At 47.6% G+C, this 13,660-nt stretch overlaps 1 protein-coding gene across 1 annotated transcript; it reads right to left on the reverse strand.

The window, feature by feature from the left end:
* Window positions 1-1,838: 1,838 nt before the first annotated feature.
* LOC120684922 lies at window positions 1,839-12,517 on the reverse strand. Its single transcript, XM_039966783.1, has 2 exons — window positions 12,221-12,517; window positions 1,839-1,910 (listed from the first exon to the last, which is right to left on the reverse strand). Exons 1-2 carry the CDS (start codon window positions 12,515-12,517, stop codon window positions 1,839-1,841), a joined length of 369 nt encoding a protein of 122 aa, XP_039822717.1.
* Between the last annotated feature and the right edge of the window lie 1,143 nt (window positions 12,518-13,660).

Here is a 13,660-nt window from a genome sequence, read left to right on the forward strand (position 1 = left end):
AATTACCCGTGTGCCCATGGAATATTGCTAAAATCTAGCCATTAGAGGTGAAAATTGTGTAATTAGATGAGCGAGTAGTTGGATCAGTGCCTATAAATACCCTGTATGTCCCACCTTGATGGGACATTCAATACAAAGTTATTACCACACCATTACTGTGCATTCACTGTGTTCCTTGTTCCTCGTGCTGTCCGTTTACGAGGGAGTCTTCATTCCCATTCCTGAGTTGTTGTGATACCCCTTCGCTTCGAAGCACCAAATCTTTTGGAGCCCACCCGCGGTTCGTCTTGACACACCACATAGCAGCGAAGAAGAATGGTGTAGGCAACACTTCAGCAGATGCTCCGATGTCTTCGGAGAATGCCATTGTGCCGAACACCACCAACAGCGAAGACGCCTCCATTGATCGTATCGCCGATGGAGAGTTCGAGGCCGGACTTCACGACTTAGGCATATCGCCTGAAGACATCGAAGTCACCCGAAGGGTAGAAGCCCGCCTCGTAGAGAGGTCATGCAACGCGCAGCAGGTGGCCCAAGCCGGCCTGTCGACCGCGTAGAGAACCACAAGGGCGAAGGGAAAACAAAGGCTGCTCTCTGACATTGGGTTGGAGGAGCAGCTCAACAAGCTGAAGGAAGAAGAGCTCCTGTGCAAGGCGATGCACCAGAGGATTCAGGCAAAGATGGCAATGTTGCAGCCATAGTCACAAAGTACCAGGGTCGATTGGGTCGAGGTACGGGGTCGCGGGTCGAGGATCGACACTTAAAAAATATGTGGTACAAAGGGAGTATAACCCCTTGGTACAATGAACCAAAATTTGGTTTGCGACCCAATAACATTTGGGTCGATGACCCTGGTGCGGAACCCAATGACTCGCAAGGTTCTGTGTTCGAAACCCAACTCAGGATTTTTTTTCCTTCCGGTCAAATACACGCGGAGGGTTTTTTTTCTTCCAGTCGAATACAATCAGAACCTTATCCTCTCCTCCCCTTGCCCGTGGCGGCGGCGTGGCGCATCTCCTCGCTCCCCTGGCGGCCGGCGGCCGGCGGGGTGCGGCGCCCTTGCGGCGGCAGCCCGCTCGCGCAACTCCTCGCCGGCAGCCCGCAGTCCTACACCACTGCGGCGGCGCCCGTGCGGCTGGCCGCTGGCGCGGCGGGCGGGCGGCCGGCAGACGGCGCCGTGGTGTTTCCAACTCTCCATCTCCGAGAGTGGCCAGGCCCCGGCGACGTCCATCTCCATCTTGTCCCGTAAGATTACTGCACCTACATCTTGTTCTCGCGAATCTCGCCCTTCCTCTTCCTCGGTTCCTCCATGTTCTTCTCGCCCGCTACCTCCACCTATATCAGTAATGGGCTGGCGAACCTCCGTTAGTTGGTACTCGACCCGCGTTCAACCACAGTCGAACTGGTTCGGCGACCCACCGTGGTTTGGGATGACGATCCGCGTCGATCCTGACCCTCAATCCGGTACGCCGACCCAGGATCGTGGATCGCGGCTTCGACCCCGAACCTTGTGACTATGGTTGCAGCTAGCCTAAGGCCCACATACCGCGCTCGAAGCAACAGCTGCACATGGAGTCGGAGTCATCAGGCCTCGGCCATAGACCATCATCATGGAAGATTTGTACCACGGCGATACCGACAAAGAAGAAGAAGGCGACTACAGGCAGGCGTGTTGGCGGTTGATATCGATGGTTTTTCCAACGCTCCACCTGATTTCATGAAACATAGGTCATAATCATGTCATAATTATCAAATCTAATGAGTTCCACAAGTTTTGGTGTATATTTGATTACAGGAACAACATATCCAAAGTTGAGCCAAAACGGATGATTTCCAGACTAGAAGGCCTGAGTCGGGCGGACCGGCACATCAACAGTGGAATTTCGGCATGAAACTTTACCAGAGTTATCCTAAGGATAAATCCAAGCCAATCCAACAGGAATCAACTCAGAATTCACAAGTTAAGACTAGAAGACTTGAATCCCTAAGCATAAAGCAAACACTGGCCCACAATCAGAAAAACATGATGTGTCAAGCCCGGAACCGCCCTCAAGAACAATATCCAACCGTTGAAGATCATGAAGGTGCAACGGAGGGTCGAGAGGCACCAGGGGCAGGCCGCCCGGCCATGACCAGGCCATCCAGCCCAAGATAATAGTTTTTGGACCGAGTACCAGAACTACGGACCTCTAGAGATGATCATAGCCGTCCCACAGGAAGGCGGTGCCAGGTGCCACAAGGGCCAGGCCTGCTGGCCTAGGCCAGGCTGCCCGGCCCCAGATCATTAGCCTTCACGTGAAAACTAAGCTGCTAATCTACTTCGCGTGCAAGTTAAGCTTGGGTGTAGAACTGACCTTGAAACACTAAATAGATCCCCACTCCTCACTTGCATGACAAACCACTTGGAGCAAGAAGAGTCTCAAGTTTAGTTTACTTCCTAGTTTAGAATAGTGAGAGTGTGAGGTGAGAGCTTTGGCGGGAGCCGAGATAAAGGGACGGAGTTGAGTTCTCTGGACCTCACCCCACTTTTTTAGCCACCTCAGGGGAATATATCTTTCTGAGTAAGTTTCTCATTTATCTTTAGTGTCTCGCTAGTTTTACTTGTTCTGCGGGATTCTAAGTTCTGCATAAGTAGCAAGTTCTACTTATCTGAGGTCACTTTCTGCCTTTGTACACGGTAGGAGTAAACAGCTCCATAGTTGTTGGTGTGGTGCTAAGGCTTGGTTAGCTATCTCAGCTTGTGTTCCACCCCACGATACCGCAGTGGCAGGCGGCATGTGGTGACATCCTTGTCCGTCCCTCGTAGTCCACCACGTTCGGGTGTTTTCATAGCAGTAGTTGTCGACTGTCGTTGGACTCCTTTCTCACCCCAATCTTAGTCCTTCTCTGAGACCGCCGAAGCAGATCAAGTAAGTAGTTTGGCTGGATAGCTTAGTATTAGGTAGTCTATATGAAGTTAATCCCTCTACCCTCATACCTCTTACTCCTTGGCGGGTCTGGCTGAATCGTTCTAGACCACTAGTCGAAGCTTATTGTTCTTTTGATTTGATATCCCAGGTATACTCCATGGTGAAAGCTACAATAGGTCTCTGTGTGCTTGCGGAGTAATTCGTATTAGGCTAAGGAGTGCCAACAAGCTTTCTGGCGCTATTGCTGGGGAACGGTAGCAACACAAGTACTAGATCTTTTCAGTTGTACGATTATCCATCCTACCACATGGAGTTCTCTCCTAGATTTCCGGCAGTTCCATCCCGCAAGTATATGAAACCGCCTCCATCTTGCCATCCCATCCTATTTGATGGCTACGAGATCCGTCCCAGTCTCGTAGCCATGGTTCGCACAAAGTCCTTCTCTGGCAGAAAGGACGAATGTCCCTATGCTCACTTGCATTAATTCAAGGAGAATTGTTCTCTTCTCATCATACTCGGTATGAACCAAAACACCTTACGATGGAAGCTTTTCTCGTTCTCTCTTATGGGAAATGCGAAACTTTGGTACAACCGGATGGCAGGGAGAGTTGGAGGTGATTGGATACAATAGAAGGATGAGTTTTGCCTATTGTTCTTCCCTGTCTCCAAAGTGATTCCACATCGTATGGAACTGTTATCATTCAAGCAAGACGATAGTGAAACACTTGGAGCAGCATGGGCACGATTCATGCAGTCAGTAACTTCTGGACCACCCCATAGTGTCCAAGAGGAAATGCTGATGCAACACTTCATATACGGTCTTAACCCAGAGAGCGTACATTTCATGAATCTCGCCTTCGAGGGATCTGTCATGTACAAGACTGTGGCTGAAGTAAGAACTATCCTAGAGAGGGTCCTCAACACCACTTAGTACAATGGAGTCTTTAACGATCCACCCGAGCTAGAAGATCAGCCCAAAGAGAAGCAGCAACTCCACATTCTATCAGACGCATCCTCTCCACCTCCACCACACATAGAGGAAATCACCGAACCACCCAAGTCCTCAGATCATGAGCCACTCATCAAAGATATGCCTATGTTCATACCCCAGCTCTACACGGAAGAGGAATACATGGAACTTGGCAATGTTTCAGCCATGCCGAAGAAGCACAAGTGCATATGCTCAAGGTCTAAGGCGTTCATTCCGGAAGTCACGATGCATGTTGAGGGTTTCTGCGATCATGAGCAAGGAATGAATAGAAGAAGTAGAATCTTGAAGTAGTGTCATCTAGATCTACCACAGTCCTAGATTACTTTCTGCACTATTGGGGACGCCATTCCGCAAGAGATCTTCTACGATCCGAAAGTCGGGGTGAATGTGATGTCCAAAACATTGGCAGATCACATATCGCCTGAGCAACCCCTGACCTTCTCTCGTAAGCACCTGAAGGGGGTCGATGGCTAGATTGTGGAAAGTAAAGGAATCCACCGAGTTATTCCCGTCATGATTGGAAGTAACAAGGTCTTCCTAGATTTCCCAGAAGGTGAAGAGTTCGTCTTGATCAAAGGGCCAATAGAGATGCTTTTCAACCCCAATAGAGACCAATGAATTCTCGAGGTTAAGGTTGGCAAAGAAACCATCCCGGTCAGCCTAGTTCGTTCCTGCAACACAATTGCAGAAGCTAGGCCGAAGGAAGACCAATTGGAAGAGGCAGTGTGGACCATTCAAAAGGGACAAACTCAGCCCACTCTTGAAGAGGAAGTGTTGGTATTTCATAATGATCACAGATAAGATCTGCAAGTGCATGAAAAATATTGTTGTAGCACTTCACCCAGAGAGTATTCAGGGTATCGTATTTTCTCAGGGAACATTGGTGTAACGATCTTCTAGCTAGTGCACCCTTGAAGAACAAGATGTAGGAGAGCTTTGGGTAGCGTGGTTTATCTAAAGATAAGGATCAAGGCAAGGTAAACTTAGGTTGACACTCATTCACTTCGGGCACCAGTCTGACCCAGGTATTGTTAGGGACCTCCAGCTATTAGCTCTACGCTGCACTCAGATAGTGGGGACTACACTAACCACGAAGCAGCTTCGTAGCGGACCAACGGGGCTGTCACCACCCGCGGTCTACCCCGAATTCTGTGGAGTACGAGCCGAACAAAGGTAATTTAGGGCCTAAACACCACGTTAAGCCTTCGACTGCTACTCTAGCGTTGCGCAGGGTTACCCGTCTTTATCAGGGCCCCTCTACTAAAGTATCCATTATGAGAATGGACGATGAACCCGTAGATGAATGAATAACTTAAGAATACTTAATCAAGAACTTACCAGAAGATGAACTCTGGATACTTACTCAAACAAATCGTACCCGTCGAGGTACAAGGCGAAGAGAGGCCAACAAGTCCGGCCCTTCTTCGATCCTCCTCCTCACACACTCCCTACTCTAATGATACAAGTGGAAGTCTCCCTTCTCTCTACTTCTTGAATTTCAATGTGTATCCCAATGACTTGAGAGGGGTGAGTGAAGGCCCTTTTATAGCTTGGAGAAGTCGGTTCCTGGGTGAAATAAGGGCGGGAATGTAGGTAACGGACATTATAATGGCGGTGGCAACCTTCCTTCCAAGGCTGAGGGGGCCGGGATTCCGTCCATGTTCGGCCGACCCCTAGGATCGGCCGGCCCCTGGGTGGGCCCCCTCAGCACTGTCTTCATGTGGGAGTCTGGCAGGTGGGTTGATTCTGTGTGTTTCCTATTTTTGTATGTCAGTTTGGTCTATCATGTGGGCCCTCTTTCTATGTGTGACACATGATGAAGCCTTTTGTGCATTTCTGTTGCGGTGCTTGTTTTCTTCTTATTCCGCATATGGGTGCCTGCAAACCAAAAATCACCAAAACTCATGGAATTGATTAGAATCAAGTCCTACAACTACTTTTGGTGATTGAATGTTTCAAAAAGACGCAGGAGGTGATGGTTTTATTTTTGACTTAAGGACCATCAAGAACACCCCCACACTTAGCCCTTTTCTCATCCTCGAGTAAAGGTGCGAGGACTAAGGTGAATGCATCTCCTTTGATGTCACCTGCATACAAGTTATTCCAAGCTTCTCCCGGACTTGTGAACTTTTAAGTGTCTACCATGCCTATCTTCATAATTGAAACTTGGAATGGTTCAAACTTCAGGTTCCTTAGCCTCCATTGCTTAGAAACTTAGGTTTTGTAAATTTTCAATATCAAGTATAGCCTAGCTCCTCAGTTTGTTCTCTCGGATCTCCCTTTTTGCTTTTTGAATTCCTTACCAAGGCGGATTATTGCCTTCTTTTTCTCCTACCTCTAGAAAGGTTTATGTGGAGTGTTGACGCTCCTTAGCGCCCCGATTTGTATACCGCAAGCGCACGGTTCGTGTAGCTTTTCCCTTAGAGTATTCCCCCAAGGTTTATCCATCCGTGGATCGACAAAGAACTACCTAAGGTTTTCCATCTAATCTAACGGATCTATCCTAACATGAAGCATTGATTGCATATAAAGGGTAAACCTTTGATAGATATGAGTGATGTGTAAAGGTTGATCTCATCCATGAACATAGGCTTAATCATAGCAAAACCAAAGACATGACTAGGCCTATCGTCATCTAGTTGTAGTTCAAGCTAATGAGCAAATAAATCGTGCATCTCAATCAAAAGCATCTTTAAATCAAAATCTCCAATCCGATCCTTCGATACCCCACCTACTCAGTGGTAGCGCCCTGTCACGACACCCCCCCTTTGGACGAAAGTACCCTGAAGCAAGTCGAACCCCCTTTGGTAGTTTCACCATGAACCTCTAGCCACCATGACTACAAGATCATGCTAAGTGATCTATATCGATAATAGATCTAAGATGAAGCAAACCCAAAGAAAAGAACGAAATCGAAAGAGAGAACATGATCGCTAATAGATTCGGAAGACATGATTATCATTACTCACATAATAGATTCGTTTGGATCATCACCACCGAGTACATACCATTGACGACTCCAACTAGCTCATGAACTCCACCGCGGCACAACCACGCAGAGAGGCCATGGCAGCTAGGGGTGGCCTAAGCCATCTCCTAGACAACTTCGAAGACTTGCGGCGGCCGTCGTCTCCCTCCGGTCTTGGCCCTAGGTTTTCTACGAGTTTTGGGTGGATGGATGCTGCGAGTTGAATAAGGTGCGAGCTATTTATGAGCCGAGGAAGCCACCGGTCGAAGGGGAGGCCGAATCGCCTCAGAAACGGGCTAGCCTCGGTCTCATCTTTCGCGTGTAGACTCCTCGCATCTTCTAGAGTTTATGTCCTTCACGATTGCACCCCTTTGGACGTCGTTATCTTGGAGATATCTTCGAGGAAGGAATAGGATAGAGAATCCTTCCTTAAATCTTCATTTGCTTTGCTTAATCCCAAAGTATCTTGATCTCATCTTCGTGGGCTTGGTCCTTTGGGCTCTCTTGGAGGACGGATGTGCATGAATGGGCTTCGAATCAACATGGGCTTTGGTCCTTCCTTTGGGCTTTGGCCTTCATCTTTCTCCGTGTTAGCGCTCGATCACGGGCCTCGTCATTTCATGCTCCAAAATAGGCCAAAAACCTGCAAAAACGAAGTTCCTCCAAAATATATGTGCAAGTCTGAAAATGACCAATAATTAGGCCGGGGTTAGGACTGTTAGTGATTTTGATATTAAATTCATGCCATTATCAAAGATAAATAAGGGATAAAAGGGGTACTTAAGGAGCGCCAACATTCCCCCCATGCTTAAACCTTGCTCATCCTCGAGTAAGTCCAGGAGCTATGCTTATAAAGAAATCCGCGTTGCCCCTCAATGTCCACCCTGCACTTAGTCATACATAACAAGACATATTGCTCTCTCAAGTATTTAGCACTTGCCCCAAACTGGCCGCTTGGCACTCTAGCTAGCCATTCCTCCGTTCGCCACGCGCCCCAGGCCCCTTGGCAAGGCGACACGCCGCCCGCCATGCACAGCGCCACCTCCTCCGGCCGCCACCTCACCGCCGAGCACTCCTGGCCCAGTTCGACCTCCCCCAGGCGCCGTTTGGCTTCACCTCGACACCCTCCCTCCTATAAATAGGACCAGAGCCCCGCCGTCGCGCGACCCCTCTCTTTTCCCCCTTCCTCCGCCACCCGCCATTGCCGGCGAGCTCGAGCTCGCGCGGACAGGCCATCCCTGACCCACATTGCCTCATCCGACCTCATCAGCAGCCTCGCCCAACACCAGTGAAGCTCACGCACACCCCGAATCCCCCTAGAACCCATCCAATCGCCGCCACCCAATTGCGCCGCCACCAGCGAGCTTGAGGCTCGCCGTGGACCGGTCGATTGCAGCGGAGATCGAGCACGAGACCTACCCCAGAAGCTTGTTCATGCTCTCGCGGTGCTCGTGTGCTCGACGTTCAACTACCCCGAGCTCTCCTTCCTCCACACCGCCGGCGACCCGAACGCCACCGCCGCCATCAACGCCGACGACCTCGATTCCGTCCACCCCAGGCCCAAACACCAGCATTGGTAGGTAGCTCTCGAACTCCTCTACCCAACGTGCCTCCCAGTCGCAGCCTCGGTAAGTCCTGCCTAGCATAACACCACCGACATGATGCGACTGCGGAGAAGGTCGGCAAAGGACCCGGTTGTAATTTTTCTTTTTCGCTTAAGGGCCTAGATGCAAGTTTCTCTGAGTTTGGCAGCAAACTTCGAAAATGCATAAAAAATCACAGAAAAATCATAAAAATGCAAACTCAAATGTTCTGGAACCATTACACCGAGATCTACAAGTTTTGTTACACCCAAATCTTCAGAAACCATACCCATTTTAATCTAAGAAAAAGAATAGCAAAAACACCAAATATTTGTTCTAGAAGTTCTGCTCACTGAATGACCTTGATTATTGAATATATGTTAATCCTGGTAGAATATTAGCCTTATGGTAAAAAGATGAAACCTGGTGGAATCTGTTAACTTTCTTAAACCATCAAGATTCTCAACTCTGCTATTGAACTTCATGATTTAATGCTGGAAAACATGGACATGTTCTAGCTCTACAATTTTTTCTGGATGCATATGTAACTGAAATCTTGCAGATCCATATGTTTAAGCGATGTTAGAGCTAGTTTGCTATATACCATGTTTAATGCTTGTTTAATCAACTTAATTCACCATATATAGTTAATATGCTTAGAAAAATCTAGATTTATTTTTGGAGCCTTGTTTTAGCTCTGGAATCATGACTGCAAAGTTTGGACTCTATTTATTGAGTATTGTTTCAGTTATAAATCATGCTTAGTATATCATGGCCAGGTTTGTTATTTTTGTTCTGGGTAAACTATACCATATCAAATCATGATTTTTGGACATGTTCTTAGTTAGAATATATTCTTCCTATGGTAAAAATTTCACCTTCATTACTGATCATCTTGAGTCTTGAATTATTATGCAAGCTCATGTAAAGTTAAATGCATAATTAATTTATCTAGTAGCAATAATACTTGATAATGTTTCTGGAACATTTTTAGACCATATCTAGGTTCTAGTAAAATTTTGAGATCCATAATCCTTGTATAACTCTCTGTGGAAATTAACTTTGTTGATAGCTTGATGATTTGGTTAATTTTGTAACCACTGATGCATAAGTATATAAAATCTGGAAAATTATAGTACTGTGTAGATGATGTCTAGATGCTTCTGTAAATTTTGTAGCACCAGAAACCATGCCCATCATTCTGTGCAAAATTGTGAAGTCGTATAGTGATCTAATTGCATGATTTTATATGGTTAAATGCTTAATGGTTAGATGCTGAAATTTATACAGTAGATGCTAGATTGTATGAGCTGTTCTAAATTTTTCATCACTAGTTCATGAGTAGATTTTTTGTTATGAATTTGTGAACAAATGCTATGTTTTGATGCTAAAATGGAAAACAACCACACACTTATTCATGAAGATACTTAGTTATAAATACTACTCCATAAATGACTGCCCAATGAATGAACTCACAAAAATCATTCTTAAGTTAATTTTGTTGGACCAGCACGTGGAACGTTGGTAAACCCTCTTTTTTTGTCTGGACGTACGAGTGCAAAGTGGTCGGACTCTGTAGTCGGGGAGGGTACCCCGTGTCCATGGACTGGAGAAGAAAGGGGAAAAGTAGCGTGGGCGAAAGCGAAGTCGATCCCCATGCGTGTGCATTAGGTTCCCCTGGCCAGGTTGAAATTCGATTCGGAATCGTCCGCCTCTCACGGCATGAGATTGCTTAATGTTTTCAGTCACATAGAGTAACAAGTGGAATATGATGTTGATAATACTGTTGTATGATTAAATGGTTGCTCTACCATGTTTGAGTAGAGATAGATGCAAACTTAGAATGGTTAATCCAGCTAGAAAATGGCTAAGTTAAAATCTGAAATAAGGATCAACTCTTAGTGGCATGTTTGGCAAAACCAACCCCACAAACCAAAAAGCCTTGCATGTCTAGTTATCGGACTACGGTATATCCGGTGACGGGTAAGTCCTGCTGAGTATTAGTATACTCAGCCTTACTTGTGGCACTGTTTTTAGGTACTAACTTCGAAGATATGATTGCGAGTCTGACTTGGCTGTGGACTCTGCTTCTGGGCTGGTCTGTTGAGTGGGATGGCCCTTCAGCTGGTGCTGATCACCCTCCCGCTGAGTGACGTGTTTCGTAAGGGCTTTATCGATACATCACTTCTTTTCGTTAGATGTCTTTTATTGCTTCCGCTGAGACAATGACACTTGAATAATTTGAGTAGTTGAACTCTGTAGTACCTTACTATTCTGAACATGGTTTGTAATAAATTTATCTTCTGCTGCAAAACTCTGAGATTTATGAGATGTTCTGTGTTGTAATCTCTGGACTCACCTTCGTGTGAGTGTTGTCTGCGCGATCCTGGAATAGCGTGGCTTTTATCGAGGCTTCACTCGAGGAACTACCGGTGCGTGCCGAATTGGATCAGAGTTGCTTAGCAACGAAGATCAGTGCACCCGGGCCCAGTCTTTTGGGTGGTTCCGCCACATATTGACACCTAGACCACGGCGGAGAGTGTCGTAATCGTCCTTGACCGACTTGAGCTCCAAAGTGAGCTCCGCCACCTGGTCGCTAAGCTTCCTATGATCGTCGCGCAGTTGGATGACTGTGCTGAGAAGCTGGGCGACCTTGGGTCCCTTAGGGACTTGCTCATCCTCGCTCTCAAATTGCCTGCCGGGGCGCGTGATCGGAGGAGGGGGGATGTGTCTCTTAACGCGCTTGACACCCTTAGGGGAGGATGCCACGGACTCGGCCTCTCCTTTATTTTTATGAGAGAGTCCTGGCATCAACCCCTTACCGTACCCATCGCTTGGGGTACGGATGTCCACAACGCGTAAATGTTGTGGTGGCGAAGGGGTCGTGGATGTGTGTGTGGGTGTGGTTACATAGTTGTGGCTAACTACATTGCCACTATTTGAATGCAGCGAGCACACATGTTCCTTCCCCTCCTCTAGCAGCATCGGTGGAAGCGGGTCGGTGAAGAGACGCACGATGACGTTCTTGGGCACCAACAAGTCGGCCTTGCAGATTCTTCAGCGCCCGGGCACCTGCCTCTCCTGGCGGTGATCTTCATGACGGAGCGTGTCATCGAGCGGGAGGGCGAGGGGCTGCCCTTGTGGGGTCGGCCGACCCGCCTCTTGGCACCTCCCGCGTCCCCTCTGACGCTGGCGCAGGGACGATTGCTAGGGGTGTCTTGGCGATGCGCTCGGCTTCTTAGCCAACGTCCATGGCTGCTAGCCTGAGGTTCGCCAGCGAGGGTTCACCCTCGAGGGCAAAGGTGGTGAGGCTTCATTGTAGGGGACGAGTGCCTTGCCGGCCATGGGAATGTTGCAGGGAGGTGGAGAGGATGAGAGCAAGAATGGAGGTGAGGATGAAATGAGGAAAAGTGGGGATTTTGAAGCCGAAGATAGGCCAATCCCGGGATTCTCCTTCCTTTTCTTAGCTCGGCTCGTATGGAAAACAAAAGTGGTCATTCCATGGAGTTCAAATTTGAAAACTGGGGGCCACTCGCTGCCAGGTCAGGTCGGCCGACCTTAGGGTTCGGCTGGCCCCACTTGGGCTCCATTGGGCTTGATTTTCCCCTTAAGTGTTGGGCGCCAGAGGGTGGCCCACATGCAAGTGGTTTTGGGTTTCATCTTTATGGTGAAGAGGTCAAAAAGTGTCGGAATTTACTAAATTTACAACATCAAACTCTTCATTTGAATTATATGGCATATGAAAAAAATTTAAGCATTGGCCATTTACCTTGAAGATCTTACCGTCGTTGTCCTGGAGTGTGATGGCCTCGTGCGAGGATGTGTTGACGACGGTGTACGGCCCTTTCCACTTGCTCCGGAGTTTTCCTTCGCCGAAGAGTTTTACCCTGGAATTAAATAATAATACATTGTCTCCAGGTTTGAACTCCTTGGGCTTGATCCTCTTGTCGTGCCATTGTTTTGTTCTGTCTTTGTAGATCTTGGCACTATGGTAGGCCTTCTCCCTCCATTCTTCCAACTCCGCTAGTTGGATCTGTCGGTTCTTTCCGGCTGTCTTCAAGTCCATGTTCCATTGCCAGATGGCCCAATGGGCCCTGTGTTCCAACTCAACTTGCAGATGACATGTTTTGCCACAAACAAGTTGGAATGGTGACATGCCGATAGGGGTTTTATATGTTGTCCGATATGCCCAAAGTGCATCAGGCAGCTTGCTTTTCCATCCTTTCCCCATTTCTTTGACTATCTTTTGTACAATGTTTTTGATTTTTTTGTTGGACGTTTCAGCCTGGCCGCTGGTCTGTGGGTGATATAGGGTGGCAATGTTGTGCTTGGCTCCTAATTCTTTCAGGAAGTTTCGGAAGGTCTTGTCGATGAAGTGTGGTCCCCTATCACTTATGAACATTCATGGTGTTCGAAATCGGGGGAAAATGACTTGGAACATCTTCCGGGCATGTTTGGCGTCAGCAGCTCTGCATGGTAGTGCTTCCACCCACATGATACATAATCCACAGCTACCAAGATGTATTCGCAACCTTGGGACTTCAGGAATGGTCCCATGAAGTCGATGCCCCACACGTCGAACAATTCGACTTGGAGATTGTACGTGAGGGGCATCGCGTTGCGAGTTGTTATGCCACGTTGCATCTGGCATCTTCGACACCTTCCAATGTACTCTCTGGTGTCTTCATACATTGTTGGCCAGAAGAAACCACTTTGTCATATTTTTGCTTGAGTTCTGAATGCTCCAAAGTGGCCTCCATATGCTGCAGTGTGGCACTTCGCGATAATTTCTACGGCTTCTGCTGCGGGTACGCATCTTCTCAGCAGACCATCTGTGCATACCCTATGTAGGTATGGGTCGTCCCAAAGGTGTCGACGACTCTCGAAGTTGAGCTTCTTGTTTTCCCCAGGTGGCACGTACCATAAAACCATAAAGTTAACAATATTTGCGTACCATGGGGTGGAGTCCGTCGCCTTTAGAAGCATGTCATCACGTAGAAAGTCGTTTATCAGAGGTTTCTGCAAGTTAGTAACCTGCATACGTGATAGATGATCAGCAACCGTGTTCTCTACTTCCATTTTATCTTTTATTTCAAGGTCAAATTCTTGGAGTAAGAGAATCCATCTTATTAATCGAGGTTTAGCATCTTTCTTGGTGAGCAAGTATTTCAAAGCTGCATGATTAGTATAAACAATTACTATAGCTCCG

This window comes from Panicum virgatum, chromosome 8N, assembly GCF_016808335.1.
Source record: "Panicum virgatum strain AP13 chromosome 8N, P.virgatum_v5, whole genome shotgun sequence".
NCBI classification, from domain to species: domain Eukaryota; kingdom Viridiplantae; phylum Streptophyta; class Magnoliopsida; order Poales; family Poaceae; genus Panicum; species Panicum virgatum.